At 37.4% G+C, this 19,420-nt stretch overlaps 1 protein-coding gene across 1 annotated transcript in view; it reads left to right on the top strand.

Moving 5' to 3' along the window:
• The window catches only part of LOC109965239 (ephrin type-A receptor 6-like), a 63,470-nt gene that overhangs the window by 33,318 nt on the left and 10,732 nt on the right, over positions 1–19,420 (top strand). Inside the window, 5 exon segments of the mRNA XM_020609093.1 lie at positions 6,303–6,458; positions 8,910–9,256; positions 13,873–13,906; positions 18,561–18,655; positions 18,869–19,031. Coding sequence (XP_020464749.1) covers positions 6,303–6,458; positions 8,910–9,256; positions 13,873–13,906; positions 18,561–18,655; positions 18,869–19,031 — 795 coding nt within the window.

The raw sequence follows: 19,420 nt of genomic DNA, 5'->3' as shown, positions 1-19,420 counted from the left end.
CCCTCAGCAACCAACCACCACGACCAGTCCAGGAGTGAATCCTAGCGTCCGCAGCCCGGCCTCCTCCTTATCATCTCATCACTGACTGTATGTTTTCCATGACTGCCGCTCGACACCCGGTTCTGCTCCATATTCCTTCACCTGGTTGTACACATATTTATCATCACTGTAAATAAATAGAGCACTTCTTGCACCGAAGTCAGCTACCTGGGTCCGTCATTTTTTACTCGCTCACCTCCCTACCAGAGCGTTCCTAACAACACGTCCTTAAACCCACCAGTAGGCTAAGTGATTACATCCAATAACCAAAAAACAAAACAAAACAAATAAAAAAAAAACCCAAACTGTACTACTATAATCAAATATTTTTGTTTCAACAAAACCTTTTAAATGGCATTTCCCACTGGCACCCTCTTTTCACATCTTTTCTGATTCTAGCACAGCCCAGTTTCTGCTCATGGTGTACAGAGGAATAGTGAGGGAGGAAATTAACTTAGTTTTTCAGAATCACTTAAGGCCCCTCACTTTCACCATGACCCACCTGTGTCAGAGTTCTCCAGAAATGAACAATACTTGGCTTGGTCGCCACTTGTGACCTTAAATTCAGGTAAAGTGGAATAGGAAATGAGGAAATAAATACCATCTATCCTCTTAGCTGTGTCTGAGTCACTGTGCCTCTCTTCTGTCCATTAAGGACTGTGTTTACTCTGGCCTCTAACACAGCTCAGCCAGAGCAGAGCATCACTCATTCTCTGTGAACTTCCCATCTGCATATCAAAGCTGAGAGACCAGGGTAAACACTGTCTCTGACTCCATCTGTTTCTTACAACATAAAGCCAAGAGAATACTTCCAACTCTCCTATAGTTAACACGCGATTACGTTCCTGTAAATATGTAGGTGATGTATTTCCTTTAGCAAAATCCCTGTAGGCTACTTACTGAATTACAAATCTTAAGACTTCTTTTTATTAAAGCTACTCAACCAAAAGGGTCTTGTGAGACTCAAAACTAATTCCACAATAAGCCTTACTGCTCATGCTCCTCTCTTCTAGTTTCTTAAAGCTATGAAAGCTACAGATGCCTGATTGTGATAAATTGTACAAAAGGTAGCTTCCAGTCTAAAGCTAGCACTAGCTGACTACAGGGATCCTGGCACTACAGCACCACTGCAGTGGTACCAGGTCAGGTGATGGGGTTGATGGCTAGGCAATTTAATGTGGCACAAAGCATTAATGTCACACCCAGCTCAAATTGCTCCCAAATTAAAAAACACATTAAATGAATACAAAGGTAAAATCTTGACTATGCTAATTTACTAATGTCACCAAAACAAACTTGTTAGCTTTACATGCTAACACATGCAGCAGGAAGAATTCCACACAACACAAGGACTGTAGCTAGCAGCTTGTCATTGAGGGGGTAGTATAGCACAGTCTGTCCCAGTTTTACCTGATTTATCAGACAATGTGTAAAGTCTTACAAATTGTAAGTTGTTTTTTAAGCAGAAATGCCAAACATTCACAGTTTCATGCTTCTAAAATATGAAGAAACACCAATTTTATTGGTCTTTTAAAACACATGAGAGTAAATATGATAAAAAAAAAAAACTTCATCTTTAGGTCTTAGTGCTGCGAAAAAATGTTCACAGTTGTCTGACATTTTATAGGCCAAATGATTAATTCATTATGTGAAAAATAATGGGCAGAGAAACTGATGAGGAAAAAATAATCATTAGTTCAGCCCTAAGGCTATTAACTGCAAAATACAGTATACTGAGTCTGCATTATTGTTTTTTGTTTTGTGTGCACAGCAGAATTTGCTCTGACTGAGATTACTGTATCTACTTTGTGCCAGTATTGTTCTTTTCATGAATGAGAATGTCTTCCATGACAAAAAGCCAAACAAATGAGAGTCAACAAATTAGATCTCTTGTGTCTGAGTGTGCATGTGGGATGTTTTCAAACTTTTGATAGATATAGTGGTATGAGTACTGTAATTGATTTTTAGTAGTGATCCTGCCAGTTTATATCAGTGAACAAGGGAGCTGGAAATTCAAATGAATCTACGTGTTTGTTGCCACTGACAGGAGATCAGCATAGGAGGAACGGAATAACCGAGGGGATGAGGTGCTTCAAAAATTGGAAGCTAGGTGTGAAATTACTCTTCTCATTGACTTCTTTTTAGGATTGCTATGTGTCAATGCAACCTGTCGTCTCTTTCCTTTTACATACTTTTTATACTCAGTTAGGTTCACCTGTACATATGGAGTGTTTTTCCTTGGATCTCTTTCTTTCTTGCATATTTCATTTTCTCTCTGCATTTCAAGGAAGAAAAGCTGTGTAAAATATAATACAGCAGAATATATAGTGGTATAGAAAGCAAATATGAATGGATTCATAATCAGTTAATTGATAAGTATTTGAAAGCAATTAGCAATTGTTTTGATAATCTAATAATTGTTAAAGTGGTTTACTCAAGCATAAAGGTTGAATATTTACTCCACTTGTCATTCATGAGGATTTCCTGCTTTAGTGTTTTATATCACTTTAAATGTAATGTCTTTGATTTCTGGGCTCTTTTTGGACAAACTATGATGTTACCTCAGGTTATCAAATGTTTTATAGAGGTTAGAACTAATCAAAGTACCTAATGACAAATTGATCTGCAATAAAAATTATTTAGCTGTAGTCCTAAATCTGAAACCAGGAAGTGAATCTACCTGTTTTACTGTGCTGCTTGATAGTGGTAGCTACTAAAAATTAGCATTGAACAACTTCAGCAACATAAATCCTTCTAACCTAGAACCTAGACTGTTGCCTTTACCCTACATCTGTCTCAGCACTCACTGCAGTTTTGCAGCAGCGGCTTTGATTTTACTGCTTTAAGTTTTTTAGGGTGACTATAAGTGATATTTTACACTAACAACATAGTTAGTATATGAAAAGTTAAACAATGAGAGTCTGTTTATATGAGTCTGCATGCGTATAAAAGGTGCAGGGAAGATGACAATTATAGATGGCACTATAAATGAAAGTTTCTATACCCAAAAACTGAAAGACATATGACTCCCAGTCTTAACAGGCTTGACAGCAGAGAAATTTTCTAACATTACAATGACCCTAAACACATTGCAAAAATCACATGAGAGTTTCTAAAGAAGAAAAAGTGACAGCTATGACCTGGTGAAGTATGTCCCCTGTCTTGAATCCATAGAATGCCTTTGGAGAATTTTACAGATGAAGGCAGAGCAACAAAACCCCTCCAGCAAAGAGCAGCTGGAAAGCATCATATGTGAAGAATGACAGAAATTCTTACCACAGATTTGTACAAGACTGCACTCATCCATGCCAGGAGGGTTGACTCAAGACAGACCTGCAAAATATTAGAAAACAGGAAAAGAATGGAATCTGAGGAATGAATGTACTGACTTTTGCTGAAGCTTGTTCTTAAATGTAGACCTTTCATTATAGTTTAATTAGTCAAGCATTTGTTTTCTTGGGCTTTAGCTAAAGACAAATACAACAGTATTAAATGAGCAGGATTTGTAATCACTTAACATCTTAGTGGCATTGACCTGGGGTGTACTCAGTTTTGTGGTACACTGTCCATATAGACACTCTGTCGGTTGAGATGCTACATCAGGTGGTCCAGGTTAGGATCTAAGGGATTTAGTATATCTATAACTACTGAATTTACTGAATTAGAATTTCCATTACTGAATGAATAAATGTACCAGGAGCAATTTAGTTCAGTTGATTTTATTTTACCAGGATAATTCACTCAGTAACAATAATCTTTACCAAGGAGCCCTGGGTACAGTACTAGATACTGGTTGGCAGCTGGGCAACATTCATCTGGCACAATGTGAAACCTACCACTGTCTAATAAAAAGGGCATCAGAGTGGTAATGAGTCTCAGTGGAGGCAATAATGCACAAGATAATGAAAACTTATGTAATAAGGTCTGTTCCTGAAGATGTGAAAGAGAAAATAAATGAATGTGGCTCACGACTGCATCTTAGTGCTTTCTATTTACAGTATAGTTATTATGAGAAAAATAATAAACTGCTGAAATTATAAAATCCTTCTGACTGGCTGCCATGAAGCTTTGACTGAATTTCACAATCTGTCTTCTTTGTGCTCTATCATTTCATTGTCTGTATCATAGTTGGCATATTTACTTTCTAATATAGATATTATGCCAGCCACACATATATTCTCATGCAAATTATTCTGCAATAAATTGCCCCCAAATACCCAGAATATTAAATAACTGCAGTATTTTTGCTTTTTAACTCTGCTGAGATACGTCCAGGGAGAAGAAGGTAATCGGCAGTGGTTTTTGCCATCTTCTGATAAGCTTTAAGGGAACGGGAGAAGGAGAGGAAAGCAGGAGGAGAAATGGGGAAAGAAATATATTGGAAGAAAAAAATCAAGAAAAGGTGAAAATTGTGGCAGAGCAAAACAGTTAGAGAAAAATTATAGAGATAAAGAAAAGAGAACTGCTTGAATTGATGGGGGAAAAAAAGAAATGGGAAGGTAAAATGGGAAAGAACTGGAAGAAGTAATGAGGTAGGAAAGTGAACCGGGGTAAGGATGGAAAACTGGGGTCAGCAGAATGCACTATGTACAGTAAGTAGATTGAGATTTTAGACTGAAAGCAGCCTATAACTGCATTTTCATAATGCATTATTTGTATGTTAATAGCTCTTTTTTTTTACTGGCTTGACAAACAACAAAGTTTCCTTTGTCTGCATTCAAGGGAATCTGAAAGTCAGGTCTCTATTAAACTTTCTGATTAAAACAAATGGGCTCCAGAGTCTTTTCCAAAGCTTAATAATTTATATTGTATACTGTAGTATACCCTTCCCTCTAAATGTACTTTCTGAACTCCTGAAAATTGTATTTCTAAAAGCTAAAACATGTAATTTTTCTGCATTATCAGACAATATCACATATACAATATTACTTTGATTCTTGTTCCATCATTTCATTGCTGAACTAAAGATTTTTAAGGTTTTTAGGACATTATATAGTCTAATGAAGTACAGACCTGTCATTTTTACGTTAATAAATATGTAAACAGCCTGTATTGTTTTCTCAGTTCAATTTTTATCTAACATTTTTATTTTTATTTGGTAACTCTAAATTTCACAGGAATTTAAATCTTAATATCTTGAATGGATATAAAGCTAGCTTAATTTTGTACAGATGGACGTTTGTGGTTCCCAGAGAATAATACTGCAAAACCTGTCATGGCCAGATTACTTTCAGCAACTGCTACCAGTTGGCTAAGTATGGTTTCCAGGTTAAGCTAACACTGGTTAACCAGTTTACTGTCAGTTAAATATGTTACCTGCCAAATATCAGTATGAAGGGTGTGTGACACGAGTGACAGTGAGGCACTTGGGGAGTGTTGTGTACAATCACCGGTGCTAAGCTATTTCTTGGTGGTCAGTGAATAGCTGCAGCCCACTTACCTCAAAGGGTGGACCTCTGGGCAGAGACACGTAAAAGTTCCCCAGACCCTCCTACACAAGAACTAGAGACTCTGTGGTCATTTTGTGCCTCTTTGTATTTGTATCACATCTTTTTGTAATCATTTTGTGTCTAGGCCTACTCATTTTGTGTATGTATTTAGATGTATTTTTTGGTAGTTTATTTATATATATGGTTGGCCCGTTCCATAATCCTACAGTATGATCATAATGTTTTCTGTCTTTGTGGAAAGAAAACACATGACTGTGGCTTTGGGGATTTTCAAAACAGGTTTTGTGGAGCTAGAATAATAGTAGAAGTAACATTAGGCTAATTTATTTCCTGTCAAGTAATTAATAAATTTGTGATGCGATTGGTCACTTTTTCATTAGTAAAGTTTTTGATAACACTATATCTTTCAAATAATTTTCTAACGCTGTAGTTAATATTCAATATAACTATAACATAAGCAACCATACTATTTGTTATGTAGGTTGAGCCTTTCCAGTCCACAATAAATAAATAAAAGGCTGCTTTTTCAGAACGTATTTGTGGTTGATGTGAATTTGCGATTCTCTATTCAGAAAAACAACATTACAAGTCTGTGCCATTTCTCAACCTGGACAATGGGCAGGACTATAAGCATGTGGCTTGGTGAGCTAATAAGGAGGTGACAGTGATCCATAGTAGCTTTGGAAATAAGGTCAGACCACAGGTGAGGAAAGAAGCAGTTGGAGCTTTAAATTGTATGTGTGTGCTGACGGAAATGCAATAGCAATTAACCTTGTGTATCTGCCCTCTTCCTCTGCCTCTCTCTGTCTCCAGCTTGTAAGCCTGGCTTCTTCAAGGCATATGCTGGGAACACTAAATGCTCCAAGTGTCCTCCACACAGCTCCAGCCATGACCAAGCTGCCACTGTCTGCCACTGCGATAAAGGCTTCTACAGGGCTATAAAAGACCCTTCCACCATGGCTTGTACAAGTTAGTAGAATGATTAAGTTCTTTGTCAGCAGTCTGTCTTAATTTCTTTTTGTTGGTCCCATCGTTCTTATATCCATCTGTTCTGTTTAAAGTTTTGTTGTATTTATTTACTTAAAATTTACCAATATGGTTGACCTAAATTCTAAAATATGCTTTCATAAGTTTCTGACTTCATATCTCAGCTGTGACAAAAACATCTGTTAGGCTGTATCGTATTCATGGACATGAAAAATTCTGACATGGAGTTAGGATCCATAAAATTGACAAGTAGCCTCCTGGAATGAAACACTTTGAGCACTCAGAAAGCTTAACACCCACATGCCTACACATAGATATTCAAAGACGCACTCACAACTTCAGTTCTGCTACTTTGCCAAATCAGACTTGTACAGTTGTGAAAATTGGAAAAAAATCAGAACTGCGACATTTTTTTTCCCGGAAATTGGCACAAGTTGTTGGAAAGAAATACTGTTAAAAGCCAACTACCCACACACCTACTGTACCTACACACAAAGACCACATACTGCAGATACAAATTATATTCACTGGCTGCTCAAGAACCTCCATCTTCTTCTTCATCTTCAAAATCACATGAATAGTGGGATCTCAGGTGCTTTTGTGCATGTCAATGCTAGACAGTGCTGCAATTCTTCAACACTAACCAGTTAGATATTTTGCACAATGTAGAAAGGCAAACGATTAGGTCACTGCTGCTCTTTTCTTAATTTTGGTAACCTCTAGACACTGGTAATGGCTATCCCAGTACAGTAGGTCTGCATCATTGACTGTATATAAAAGAAAGCTTAAGTCTGGCTGTCGCCATATTGGTGGTGCTTCACTCCACCTGCTACAGCTAATCCAAAAATAATGGGCAAACAGGTGGATCGTGAGTGGAGCTCATTAATGATATATGCAAGGTTTCTGATTTAGTGAAAGTGGTTTTGTTTGCTGATGACACTACCATATGGGCATCGGGTGAAAACCTACAGCAACTCTTTGGACGGGTTTCACAGGAACTTGAGAAGATAAAGAAATGGTGTGATAGTAATATACTATCTCTGAATTTGGATAAAACTAAATTTATGGTATTTGGGAATCGTAGACTAGATAATGAACTTCAATTGAAAATTGGGGGAGCTAATATAGAACGAGTACATGAAATTAAATTTCTAGGTGTCATAGTTGATGACAAATTCTCCTGGAAATCTCATATCAGATATGTTCAGCACAAAATAGCAAAGAATATATCGATATTGGCAAGGGTTAGATATATTTTGGACGGGAAAGCACTACGCATTTTGTATTCTTCATTGATTTTACCATACTTAGAGTATGGCGTTGAAAACTGGGGAAATACATACAAAAGCTCACTTCAACCATTATATATATTACAAAAAAGAGCGATAAGAATTGTGCATAAGATGGGATATAGGGATCACACCAATGTAGCTTTCATACAGTCTAAATTGTTAAAATGTTTTGATTTAGTGGGATATAAGACTGCTGTGTTTATGTATAAAGCCAGGAACAATTTATTACCTGGTGGAATTCAAAAACTATTTAATGAAAGGGAAGGGGGATACAATTTAAGGGGTCAATTAAATTTAAAAATTCATGCTATACGTACAACCAAAAAAAGATTCTGTATTTCCATAAGTGGGGTAAAACTATGGAATAATTTAAGTGTGGACATAAAAAATAGTAATAGAATTGACAAGTTTAAACATAAATATAAAGGTATGTGTCAATCAAGATACATGCAAGAACAGGTTTAATGATTAATTAGATGGAACATTGTGGGTGTGGGGTATGAATGTTAACACTTTGTAATAATACTTTAGTATATTACTTGTGTGGTGTAGAAGATAAGTATTTAAGAATGTAATTATGTACGAATGTTAACACTCTGTTATAATTCTTTAGTATAGTATAGTAGAAGATAATTATCTATGTAGAGATACTGCTTGCAAACCAATGATGGTAAGATGATGTCATGGGGTAGGACTGGATAAGTCTGACTTCTTCCTACTCCATTCAAGCATGTACTAGGTATAAGCACATTGATATTGGATTAGCATTTGTTGGATATGTGTAAAATTATGTGTGTTGACATATCAACTGTCTTTACATGCTTAAAAGAATAAATAAAATCAAATCAAATCAAAACCTATGGCAGGACCCTCCCACCTATCATTCAAAGTGGCCAAGCTCTTAAATATGAGTACATTTTTGTCTCAAGATAATTTAAACAGGTGACTTATATAAAAATTTACCCCTGTACAGTTGTCATGGAGGGAGAAATTATTGAACCAGACAATAATCAAGGCCCCTTGATATGTGTTGTGATAAATATATACATATTTGAAAGATGTTTTAAAAACAAAATCTTCCTTATAAAGTGATCAATGGGTTATCTCTATTTTTCTCTAAATACTTTTTATTTCTCTTCAGGGCCTCCATCAGCTCCCAGGAATCTGGTGTCATTGATCAACGACACCGCTCTCTTCTTGCAGTGGATGCCTCCTAGCGATACAGGAGGCAGGAAGGACATCACTTACAACATCCTGTGCAGGCGCTGTGATGGGAGTGACAGCGACAGTGGTGTGACTCAGTGTGAACCATGTGAGCCAGACCTGCGCTTCATCCCACGGCCACTCGGTCTGACTGGTACATCCGTGGCAGTACTGGATTTTGCAACGCACGCCAACTACTTCTTCCATGTAGAGGCTGTGAATGGTGTCTCTAGACTGGCTGTGCTCCCACGCCCTCTGGCAAATGTTACCGTCATTACACACCAAGCTGGTGAGTTGCAGAGCTCTTGTTCACTTCAGTGCAACTTTACAATTCTATTTTTTTCTAGTTTTACGGTCATAAAATCCAACTGTGGCACTGATGACCAACACATGTACCTCTCACAGAGTTACAGTACTTACAGAAGTATTGACTTATAATGATATGGTTTTAATTAATTACTAATTTCATGTGTGTTTAAGCTATTAATAGATTAGTTGTTGTTGTTGAAAATTAGCAGCAAAACCTTTGACAATTGATTATTTGTCATTTATCAAGCAAAAATGCCAAACAACAGCTGGTTCTAGATTTTGAGTTGTGAGGATTTGCAGATTATTATTATTATTTTTTACAACGTTATATATTCCTGTGTAACTGAAGAAATTTGCGTTTTGGTCTGATGGACAAAAAAGAAGCAATTCAGAGACTTCACATTGGGCTTTATAAATTTCAAAATATCTATCATGAAATCATTTGTTAGTTCCGTCATAAATTTTATAATTATTAGATTAGATTAGATTAGATTAGATTCAACTTTATTGTCATTACACATGTACAAGTACAAGGCAACAAAATACAGTTTAGCCTCTAACCAGAAGTGCAATAAGAGCAGTGCAGAGTGCGCAGTATCTACAGTATGAACAGTCAGTGCTAATTTACCGGTGCATACTGTATAACTGAACTAAATTGTACAATTTATATTTACAATAAGTTATATAAGGTAATATATAATACACAACAGACTTTATGGTTTTAAATTACAAATACTGGATAAAGTACATTAAGCTTATAAAACACTAGTGCAATGGAATGAAATGGAATGAAATAGTGCAGAATTATGTAGATCAATTTTTAAATTTTTTTTTTTCTGTGCTGAAATAGTATGTTGTTAGCTGCAAAATATTGCAACACATTCATCATTTTAATCCTGCTGGCATGGGCAAAATGGCCATCTGGAATGCTGGGAATTTTCCCAGTGGACCATTCAGCTTGTGTTATGGCAGGGAGCCAAGCCAAACAGTTTACAAACTTGCAAACTAGCAGGTTGCAAAATCTACCAAGACTGTGCCTCTGCCCAAAAATACCTGCCTCACTACCTAACCTAAATGAGCGCTGGCAAAGTGTTCACCACAAAACAAAGTGTTCACCACAAAACAAAGAAATATACTGGACACTAGGTACTGCAGCTGCTCCTTAATCATTCAAGATTTAGTTTAGAGTATCTGCTGTTTACGTACTTCATTTGTTTTCCTTTGAGAGTCAACAGCCAGCTAGCCCTATTTAGCTGTACAATATTAATAAAGAATACATTTACATGCTCATGTTTGGCATATTCACACATTGTAGCTACATAATGCCTGATTAATGGATTATGAATACTGTGTCCGCATTGTAGCAGATAAAGATATTTATCCTACAGTAACAGGCAGAAATTTATTGCAGCTAGATTTGCCTTTCTCCTTCATTAGCACCCTGTGTCTTCTTCCATAGCCCAGCTGGCCTGGAGGCAACTACAGCTAAATGCCCTTGAGACAGCATTGTCTTGGGTTTGAATTCAGAAAAATAAGAGATCTAACATTCAAGTACAGTACTTAAACCCTGGGCCTTATATTTTTTAGGTTTAAAAGGCAAGAATATTGATTGAATACTTGATGAAGAAAGTTGAGATGAAGTAAGGAAAGAGAATGGATGAATAAATTATACTGAGATGTATTTGCACATGTTCTCTCTGCACTGCAAGTACTGAGATGAAATTTTGACGAGAACCAGACTGATGCTCATCCATAATCAATGGCTGAGTTATAAAAAAAAAAGGGAATTGTGGGTATACAGTACATACAGTATCTGTGCTAAATGTTCTTTGTGTGCAATAATAGGCTGTTACAATTAGCACTAAGAGTGACAGTTTACCGTTTGTACACCAGAGACATTTATGAAAAGAACAGTACTTGATGACTGATCAAGAGATTAAAACATGGGGGAAGGGCAAAAAATGTACATATTAGGTGTTAATTTATCATTTGACAAGACATACAGTATGATATGTCGGCTGAAGTCATCTTCTTCGATTACAGCCAATCTGTAGGCTTACAGTTGGTGCGGCAAAATTATGTATCTAATTATCAGGTTTGCTGTGTCTTATGAATTATGATGTGATATTTAAACAAGAGTCTACATTGCTAGAGGTTCTGTTAGGAAAGGTTAGTCCCACTCAGAACTTTTTAGAAGCTAACACAGGAGGCTTCGACAGCACCTCTCCACATTAAGACAAGTGTTGGAGCATATTTCTGCAACAAAAATATTTGGAAAAAGGCTGACAATGCTGTAGCTTTAAGTAATATTTTGCATGTAAGACTTACTTATAACAGAGCATTTTTACACTGCGGTATTGTTACATTTACTGAAGTAAACAATCCAAGTTCTTCTTCCATCACTGTTTAACATGTTACAGTATCATACTAACATTTTCTAATCAGCACTAAATGCAAAGTACAGTTGAGGATTATGGGAATAATATTAGATTACAGTTGTTTAGAAGTAAATAGAAATGCTGGGCAAAATTAAAAAAAAATTGTCCAGGAAATGCCACTACTATAGGTGAAAAGTAATTACAGTTCATCCTGAGGAAAATCCTGAATGTCTGCACAAATAAAAGTCAGTAACATTATTGCTCTGTTTAGTCAGATTCAGATTTAAAACCATGTCCATGGGTAGTGTCCAGATCTTTAAGCGGTTTGCTATGTCAAATACAGTAAGATGTGAATGAAGTAGCACTAATGGTGAAGGTGATGGTTTACGAGACAGCAAGGAATCAAGACTGAGTGGAGGGAATAAAAATGTCACTTCACATTGACATTATTGTCATGTATTCAGACTGTGAAAATGCTCCCACTGTGTTTATGAATGTCAGGCTTTGATGCACAGTTTATAAATATGAACATTTTCTTATAAATGTATTAGCATGTTCTACCAACCTTTCTGTATTCAGTGGCTCTTTCTAAGGGGCTTAGTTATTTGTATTTATGCTTCGCTCAGTCGTTCAGGCAATATGGTGTGCATGAAGTATAAACATGGCCCCAATTATATCACCACCATAATGGCCATGAATAAAGCTCCTGCTTGTTCAAGAAAGCCAATAACTTCAACAGCCGTTTCACATGGCTTATTCTCCAGTGGAAGATATTACATTAAAATATTTTTAGAAACAAAATATTAAGCTCATAGGCTGATATCATACCATGGAAACCAGATGTCAGGTGCATATGTGTCACTTCATACCCATCTCTCTGTCAAACGTAGCTGGACTGATGGGACGAAGTTGGAATGCAAAATAATCTCTGTAGAGGAGGAGAAGCAGCCTGTGGGGATGTTCCCATTAGGATGTTTAGAGTGGATTAACTTGTCAAACTGCCTTTCCTCAGCCGACATACTGTATTCACACACAGCCAGGCATGCATGCAAACAAGCAGGCAAACAAATTCATACAGATTTACGCACGCACATTCTTCGCCTATGTACCACATGCAGCCTCAAATATATAGTATCTTGTTAGTCATTTCCCAGCTCTCCACCTTGCTGTCTATTTTTCTCTCGCACACTCCTGTTTGTCTTTTCTTCCTTTAATCTATACACACTCTTTTTTGATTGAATGTCATTAGAATTGCACATCAGATATAGTTATTGCAGTTATATACCTGTTCTGTTTATAAAGCAACTTATTCTGTAAATGTTCACACTCTGCAGCATTCATATGGTTTGAAAATGGTTTCCTGTCTCATATTTTGCAGTTCATTAGACTGAAATATTTGCATGAGTCCACAGGTCATTCACGGTATCATGCTGAATTTATACAGGTGCCGGCTCCCACAAATGTAAATGAGTAAGTAACGTACATGTGGCATTTAATGTATGCTGCATTTTAGTTGTAGAAAAGGAAAACATTTTCCAGGAAGCTTCTTGATGATGCTGTACAGCGGAGTGATATTTGAAACTCTTAGCACTAAATAGCTGTTGTTAAATGCAAAACATTTTTCAAGCTCTCCAAACTCACTATAAATTCAAATGAGGTAGAGAATTTAATGATTTGAGAGGAACACATTTGTTAATCTGTGTTTGTCTAAACTTCTCTTTGGATGGACTTGGGATGGACAGGCTCATTGCCAATTAACACCGATGCTGCAATATGATTCCTATAATTGATTGTGATATTATGCCAGTGATGGAATAATAGCCAATCAAAAACAAAATAGGCAATTTACTGGATTTGCTTAGTGGGGATGGGGGTGGGGCTTTTATTTTCTACTGCTGTTCTATCTGTTTGTAAATTACATATTAATGCTTCATTATGCTTTTAATTATTCTAAACCAATTAATCAGAATGACTAATGATTTCTGTTCCCTGTTGCCCGTGTGCTTGCCTTAACCTTGATAGCTTATAATGCTCAGTTAAGGAAGATGCATTGTCTTTGACCATAGTGGATGTGATACAGTGGAATTATAATTCAGTTTTCTATCTGTAAAAGATTAGCAACATCTGCTTAGTCATGAATTCTCTGGCAGCAAATTTGATCATCTTAAACACCTATTTGTGCTAAAACTCCTCCACATCTATTTTTACTAGCAGGATGCTTGTTCTCTGCTTGTTGAAGTTGATGAAGGTCAGCTGTTGTCCTAACACCTCTCACGGCAGCAACGCAGACCAGAGCGAGCAGGATCATCTCTGTGTTTATGAACAGTGTTGCTGCACTCTGCTCAAAATACACTGCGGTTGTTACCCAGCAGAGTGTTTCTCACTGAAGATTCCTCCCACAAATTTCACTGCAGTATTCTGTGAAGAGGCACAGAGAAATCAGTGCAAATTTGTGAGGTGGTTGTTGCACAACAGGAGCAGAAGGGCAACTACAAAGATAGACTCACTCTTGGTTAAAAGTAATTCTTATGCAAGATTTTACATAAGGACGGACTGTGTTTTAGCAGAGAATGAGCATTTTGAACCTTTGAAAGTTTGGATTCAAGATTACCCGTGAAGTTTTCATGTGTTTTTGTTGGCAGTACAGATTGTTATATTTGTGCAGCCTTGGAGAATCCAAATTAATTGAATCAAATGTGTAAGATGAGACTGTTAATTAGATCCACAGTGCCATTAAATAGGTTGGCTTGTTTGTAATGTTTTCCTTCTCACTGTGGTTTTAGGATTACAAATCCAGACTACTGGCTCATCCTATCCCCCTTATGCAGGTGTAATATGTACACCGATCATCCATAACACTATGACCACCTGTCTAATCCTGTGTACACAGGAGTCAGTGTAGCAGTTGCTTGGTGCTCGTGTCACTCTGCATCTTCTGTGAATCCATTTGCTTCCATAGTTCTACTGTCACGAAGAGCACCGGTTTGTCGACCATTCAGTGAAAAACTTATGGAAAAGGATCGTGAGGACAAGTTAGAGATTACTTTTTAGACAAATTCAACTCCAGGTGTGATATCACCACTACAGCCTCTGAATGTTTCTGTTCATAGAGACCAATGTACAGTGTTTCTCATTTTAACAAAAGCTCATGCAAAATGGAATCTTTTGAAAAGAATGAATGAAATTTAAAAGTTTAATCTACAGTAGATCAACCTCATCATCAGTGAGCTGTGGGCGTCCATGACCCTGCTTCACTCTCTGTCCTTCCTCAGACCACTGTTGGTAGGTACCAACCACTGCAGACCAGGAACACCCAACAAGATCTGTAGTTTGGGAGATGCTCTGACCCAGTTGTCAGCCCTCACAGTTTGGCCCTTGTCAAAGTCACTAAGATCCTTATGCTTGCCTTTTTTCCATACTTCCAACTTTGAGGACTGAATTTTCACTTGCTGTCTAATATGCCCCACATATTAAGAGATGCCAGAGTAACCAAAATATCAGTGTTACCCACTGAACCTGTCAGTGGTCATAATGTCAGCACTTTCATTCATATTTGTTTTTATGACATGTGTACTTTGATATTTTGGGCTGGGATTGGCTCCAGCCCCCCCGCGACCCCGTTTGGGACTGAGCGGTATAGAAGATGAATGAATGTACTTTGATATGCATCGATTTTAAAGCATAATGTTTAAATTATATATGTATTGTATAAATGTGTGTGGGGTTTGGTTTGCTATAACATTGGTTTTCTCTGGACTGTGGCTATTTGTGCGATCATTTGTTTAAAACGTTTGATTACAAAGGGTCCTATGGGGAAGGACTATTGTACATTCAGTAGTCTTTCTCGTGACCTTTGAGTCCTTTGTGCGCTCAAAGTTCCTGTTCCTATATTGTCTCTTTTTTCCAATGCAACTACAAAAGTCATGCAAAGTCCTCACATGCTAACCTCACAGCTGAACATTTGCCAGTGTTTTGCAGTGTCCTGATTCAGGAGATTTTCTCTCTTTAACTGTGCTCTTTTCCCTTTCCCTTCAGTGGGTTCTTTTCTGTTTTCATGTGCCTTTGCTCTGGGAATAACACCGACTTCTATTTATATGCTCCGATGCTGGGGAGATGCAGCCTCGTGGGATTTCTTTACAGCCCTGTTCACTCATTCTTTCTTCTTCCCCTTCTGTCCTTTCTTTGAGTGTTTGAGCACACGTAGTTCAGGGTTAACCTATTTTTACATGTTGCCAATAAAGCAACTAGAGCTTATAGATTCCTAGGCAGCTGTGTGAATTGTGATTAAATTGTAATGACCATAATTGCTCTCTCTGAGCCACTCATCCATAGCAGTAGGTATATAACCAGCGGATTGATTTATACTACACCTAAAAGAACTTCTTAACTAAGAACTTGGAAAATTTTTTGTAAATGCTTCCTTACTTTGCAAAAATGTCTATAAACAGAAAACCTGGTTCTCACAAAGATGGAAATACAGTGACACAGACATATGGATGGTGATGAATACATAACATTATTCTACTGTATGTGTTGTAGAAAAAAATCCCCTCCAGCAATGAGATTCTTATCCCCTAAGTGTGTTATACATATTTAGCTTTGTGGTTGCACTGATGCAAACTGAAAAATCACAATTGCTTTTTTGAACATGCTGTCTATGTGTACCATTGTTGTTTAGATATGTTTTGACAGATCCATTCACAAGTACATATAATCACAGATTTACTTATTCATTCAAATTTAAGGGTCTGTTCATGCTTGATTTAGGGGATTTCTGAAAAATGATTAATTGTTTCAACCATTCAAGCCAAAAAGCCAAATAAGCTTCTTTTCTTTATTTTATGAGATAAGAATATTTACTGTGTCTCAGGAAACACAAATAATTTAATGAAGTCAACTTAGACTTAAGGAGATTGTAACAGGCATGTTGCATTGATTTCATACATTATCTAGACCAACAAGTAATTGATTAATTGAGAAAATAATCAGCATATTTATCAACAGGAAACATAAATCTTAGCTGTAGCCCCTTTGGTTTTATTTAGGATTACAGTGGTCACATTGTGTTGGTAGATAAAAACAATAAAATCTGCAGCAAAATCTGAAATGCTGCTTCTCATAATTATTATTATTATGTTAAAACGTAGCAGTAATTCAGGTGTGACACATGGCATTTGCAAAGCAAGTTTTCAAGTTTGTCCTTGCCTTGGCTGCTCACTTTTGCACTGTAGTGTTCTGTCAATACATGCTGTATATTTTTGTCAGTGTGTCTGCTGTTTGCCATTAATAACTGCAGCAGGCAGCCAAAGTAAGAGGCTGGAGATATTCCCACAACATCTCCAGGCTCTCTGTGCAGCTTAGGCACCACCTGGCACCAGAAGAGGAAGGGCACATGTTAACCTGGGATAACATGGCTGGCAGCAGATGTATGATCTGGCAAAATGCTTAACAGACTTTACAGTCAAATCATTGATATCGTATACATTTGTGATTCTGTATGTTTAAGGTGTGTTTTGCATTTTTATAAATGGATTTTTGGCACACCTATGGTGGTTGTTTGTTAATTCTGTAAGAAACTTGGACATGACATATCTTAATTTGTTAACTGTCTGTAATCACAGTAGCCAGGTTTTTGTCTCAATGTCACAGATAGAACATGATTTTTAGGTGCACAAGGAAATGCAGCTATATTCAAACAGACTCCAGCCAGCAGTCTGAATTTGTGCATGTGAAAGTTGAACGCACCTTAAATTTACATATTTCTCACCCCAAGTGTACATTTTTGCATAAGTCAGCATCAAACTCCTGCCTCTTGTGTGCATGATTTTTCTCTCTGTACTTTTTTTGTTTCAATACATGAAATGGTGGAGCTGCTGGACTGTGAAACTCTGTGTTTGGGCTGAGCTGCTTCTAGAAAATTGCGGCTTCTTGACAAGATGTGCAAGTTGCATCTGTACCCCAATGTGTCTCACTTAGTACAGTGACACGTCACTTTTCTGAAGTGCCCAATTCAGTCGGTGGCCTTCTGTGTGTAGTAGGTTATTTGCTTCTCTGAGCATGAGGAGGGATCTCAATCTTGTTCTGAATTTGTATTCCAGCAATGATCTCCCAAACAGCACGTTCAACAACAGAGGCACTGTATCTGTTAGTTTGCCAAATCTGTTCAAGCAAAGGCTTTATGAATAATTGATGGTAAATATTAGAATCTCTGCTAGGTGATTTTGTGTCTCCTCAGCAGCCCGGTGTGAAATATTTCCCCAGATTCAGCAATAATGACAAACATGATAAAAAGTTGCTGTAGGTCTAGTGGTCTGGTCAACAAATATGTTTCTCTCAGGTTGCATATCATACTGGTCCTGGGCAGTGAAGTCATTGGTCATCTTTTCCCTTTGGGTATTCCTCCAAAACTGCAAAACTTTCTCTTCAAAGCTGCTACCAGGTTGTAGCGTTTCTCATTAGTGGTTTTACTAGTACAACAGTACAAAGAAGAGTGGAGACATTATGCAGCCTAAATGGTTCCTATATGGTATTTGAACGGATTCACTTTAGCAAGAAATACGTGAACTCACTAATTTTCCCATTCCTCTGGGGTCTCACTGTGTTGCTCCATCCTGCTTTTTTCTTATTTTTGCTTATAATCCTTGTCAAGATTCACTCTTTAGCATAATATATATTTCAGTAAGATAAAGTGACTCAAATAAGTTCACCATTTTGTTTTGATTTTAGAAGTGCCAAAAAAGTGCCAGTGGGCAGTGATTCAGAGCAGTGCATCAACTTGACTAGAAATGTCCATGGTGTGAAAAGATAATAGGAATTTTTGTTGTGGTTGTTGCTGCTGCTGTTGAACTTTTCTATGTGCATCTTTTGACTGCACCCTTAGGTCCTGCTCTTGTGGGTGTAAGAGTGGGCCTCTCAAAACAGCATCGCCATCTCCTGGTCAGAAGTGGAACCATCTCCTTCAGATATAGTGGATTATGAAGTCAAATACTATGAGAAGGTAAGGTATTTCATCATACTAAATATGGTTTGCATGTATATGTAGCATGTGTGTTTGGCACTTAGTGAAAACAGTTGTTTGTACTACAGGTATTTTAGTACTGAAAGGCAACACAACTTATGCAGAACAATTACTGTGCACAATGTGCGTGTCTGTCCTGCCAAAGTGCACTTTTGTTCACCATATTTTCCAATTGTGATTCTACCTTTCTAGGAGCAACAGCAGCTGATCTACTCATCAACACGGACCAAAACCCCCAGCGTGGTGATAACAGGCCTCAGCCCCTCGACTGTCTATGTCTTCCACGTGCGCGCTCGCACCACTGCTGGCTACTCTGCTTACAGCACCAACTTTGAGTTTGCTACTTCGGCTGAGGGTATGAATGTAGAGGAGCAGGCGTGAGGGAATTGTCGCTTTGCCATAACTTTGTACTAGCTGTGTCTGGAGTGGAATGGCACTGATCATCATCCATTCAGTCAGTTAGAGTTGTGCTAAAATTTAAATAGATATGAAGTTTTGTTTTGAACCAATGCACAGGAGAAGAAAATGATGTGGAGTAGATGATCAATAACGCTATAAAACCTTTAGTTATTTTATGGTCATTCTTTGCTATGGATCAGTGAAACTCATCAGTGCTTCTTCAGGCATGAGCCATTTATTTAAATGTTTATAAGCTCTGCAGGTTCCTGATTCAGGTTGCACAACTGTGCTTATTATAGTTTTCACATACACATGAAACTCTCTGCTGTTTCTAATCCTGCAATG

This window comes from Monopterus albus, unplaced genomic scaffold (genome assembly GCF_001952655.1).
Source record: "Monopterus albus unplaced genomic scaffold, M_albus_1.0 scaffold4.1, whole genome shotgun sequence".
Taxonomy (NCBI): domain Eukaryota; kingdom Metazoa; phylum Chordata; class Actinopteri; order Synbranchiformes; family Synbranchidae; genus Monopterus; species Monopterus albus.
The sequence above is the reverse complement of the archived record's forward strand: the minus strand, read 5'-3'. Positions and strand labels throughout refer to the sequence as shown.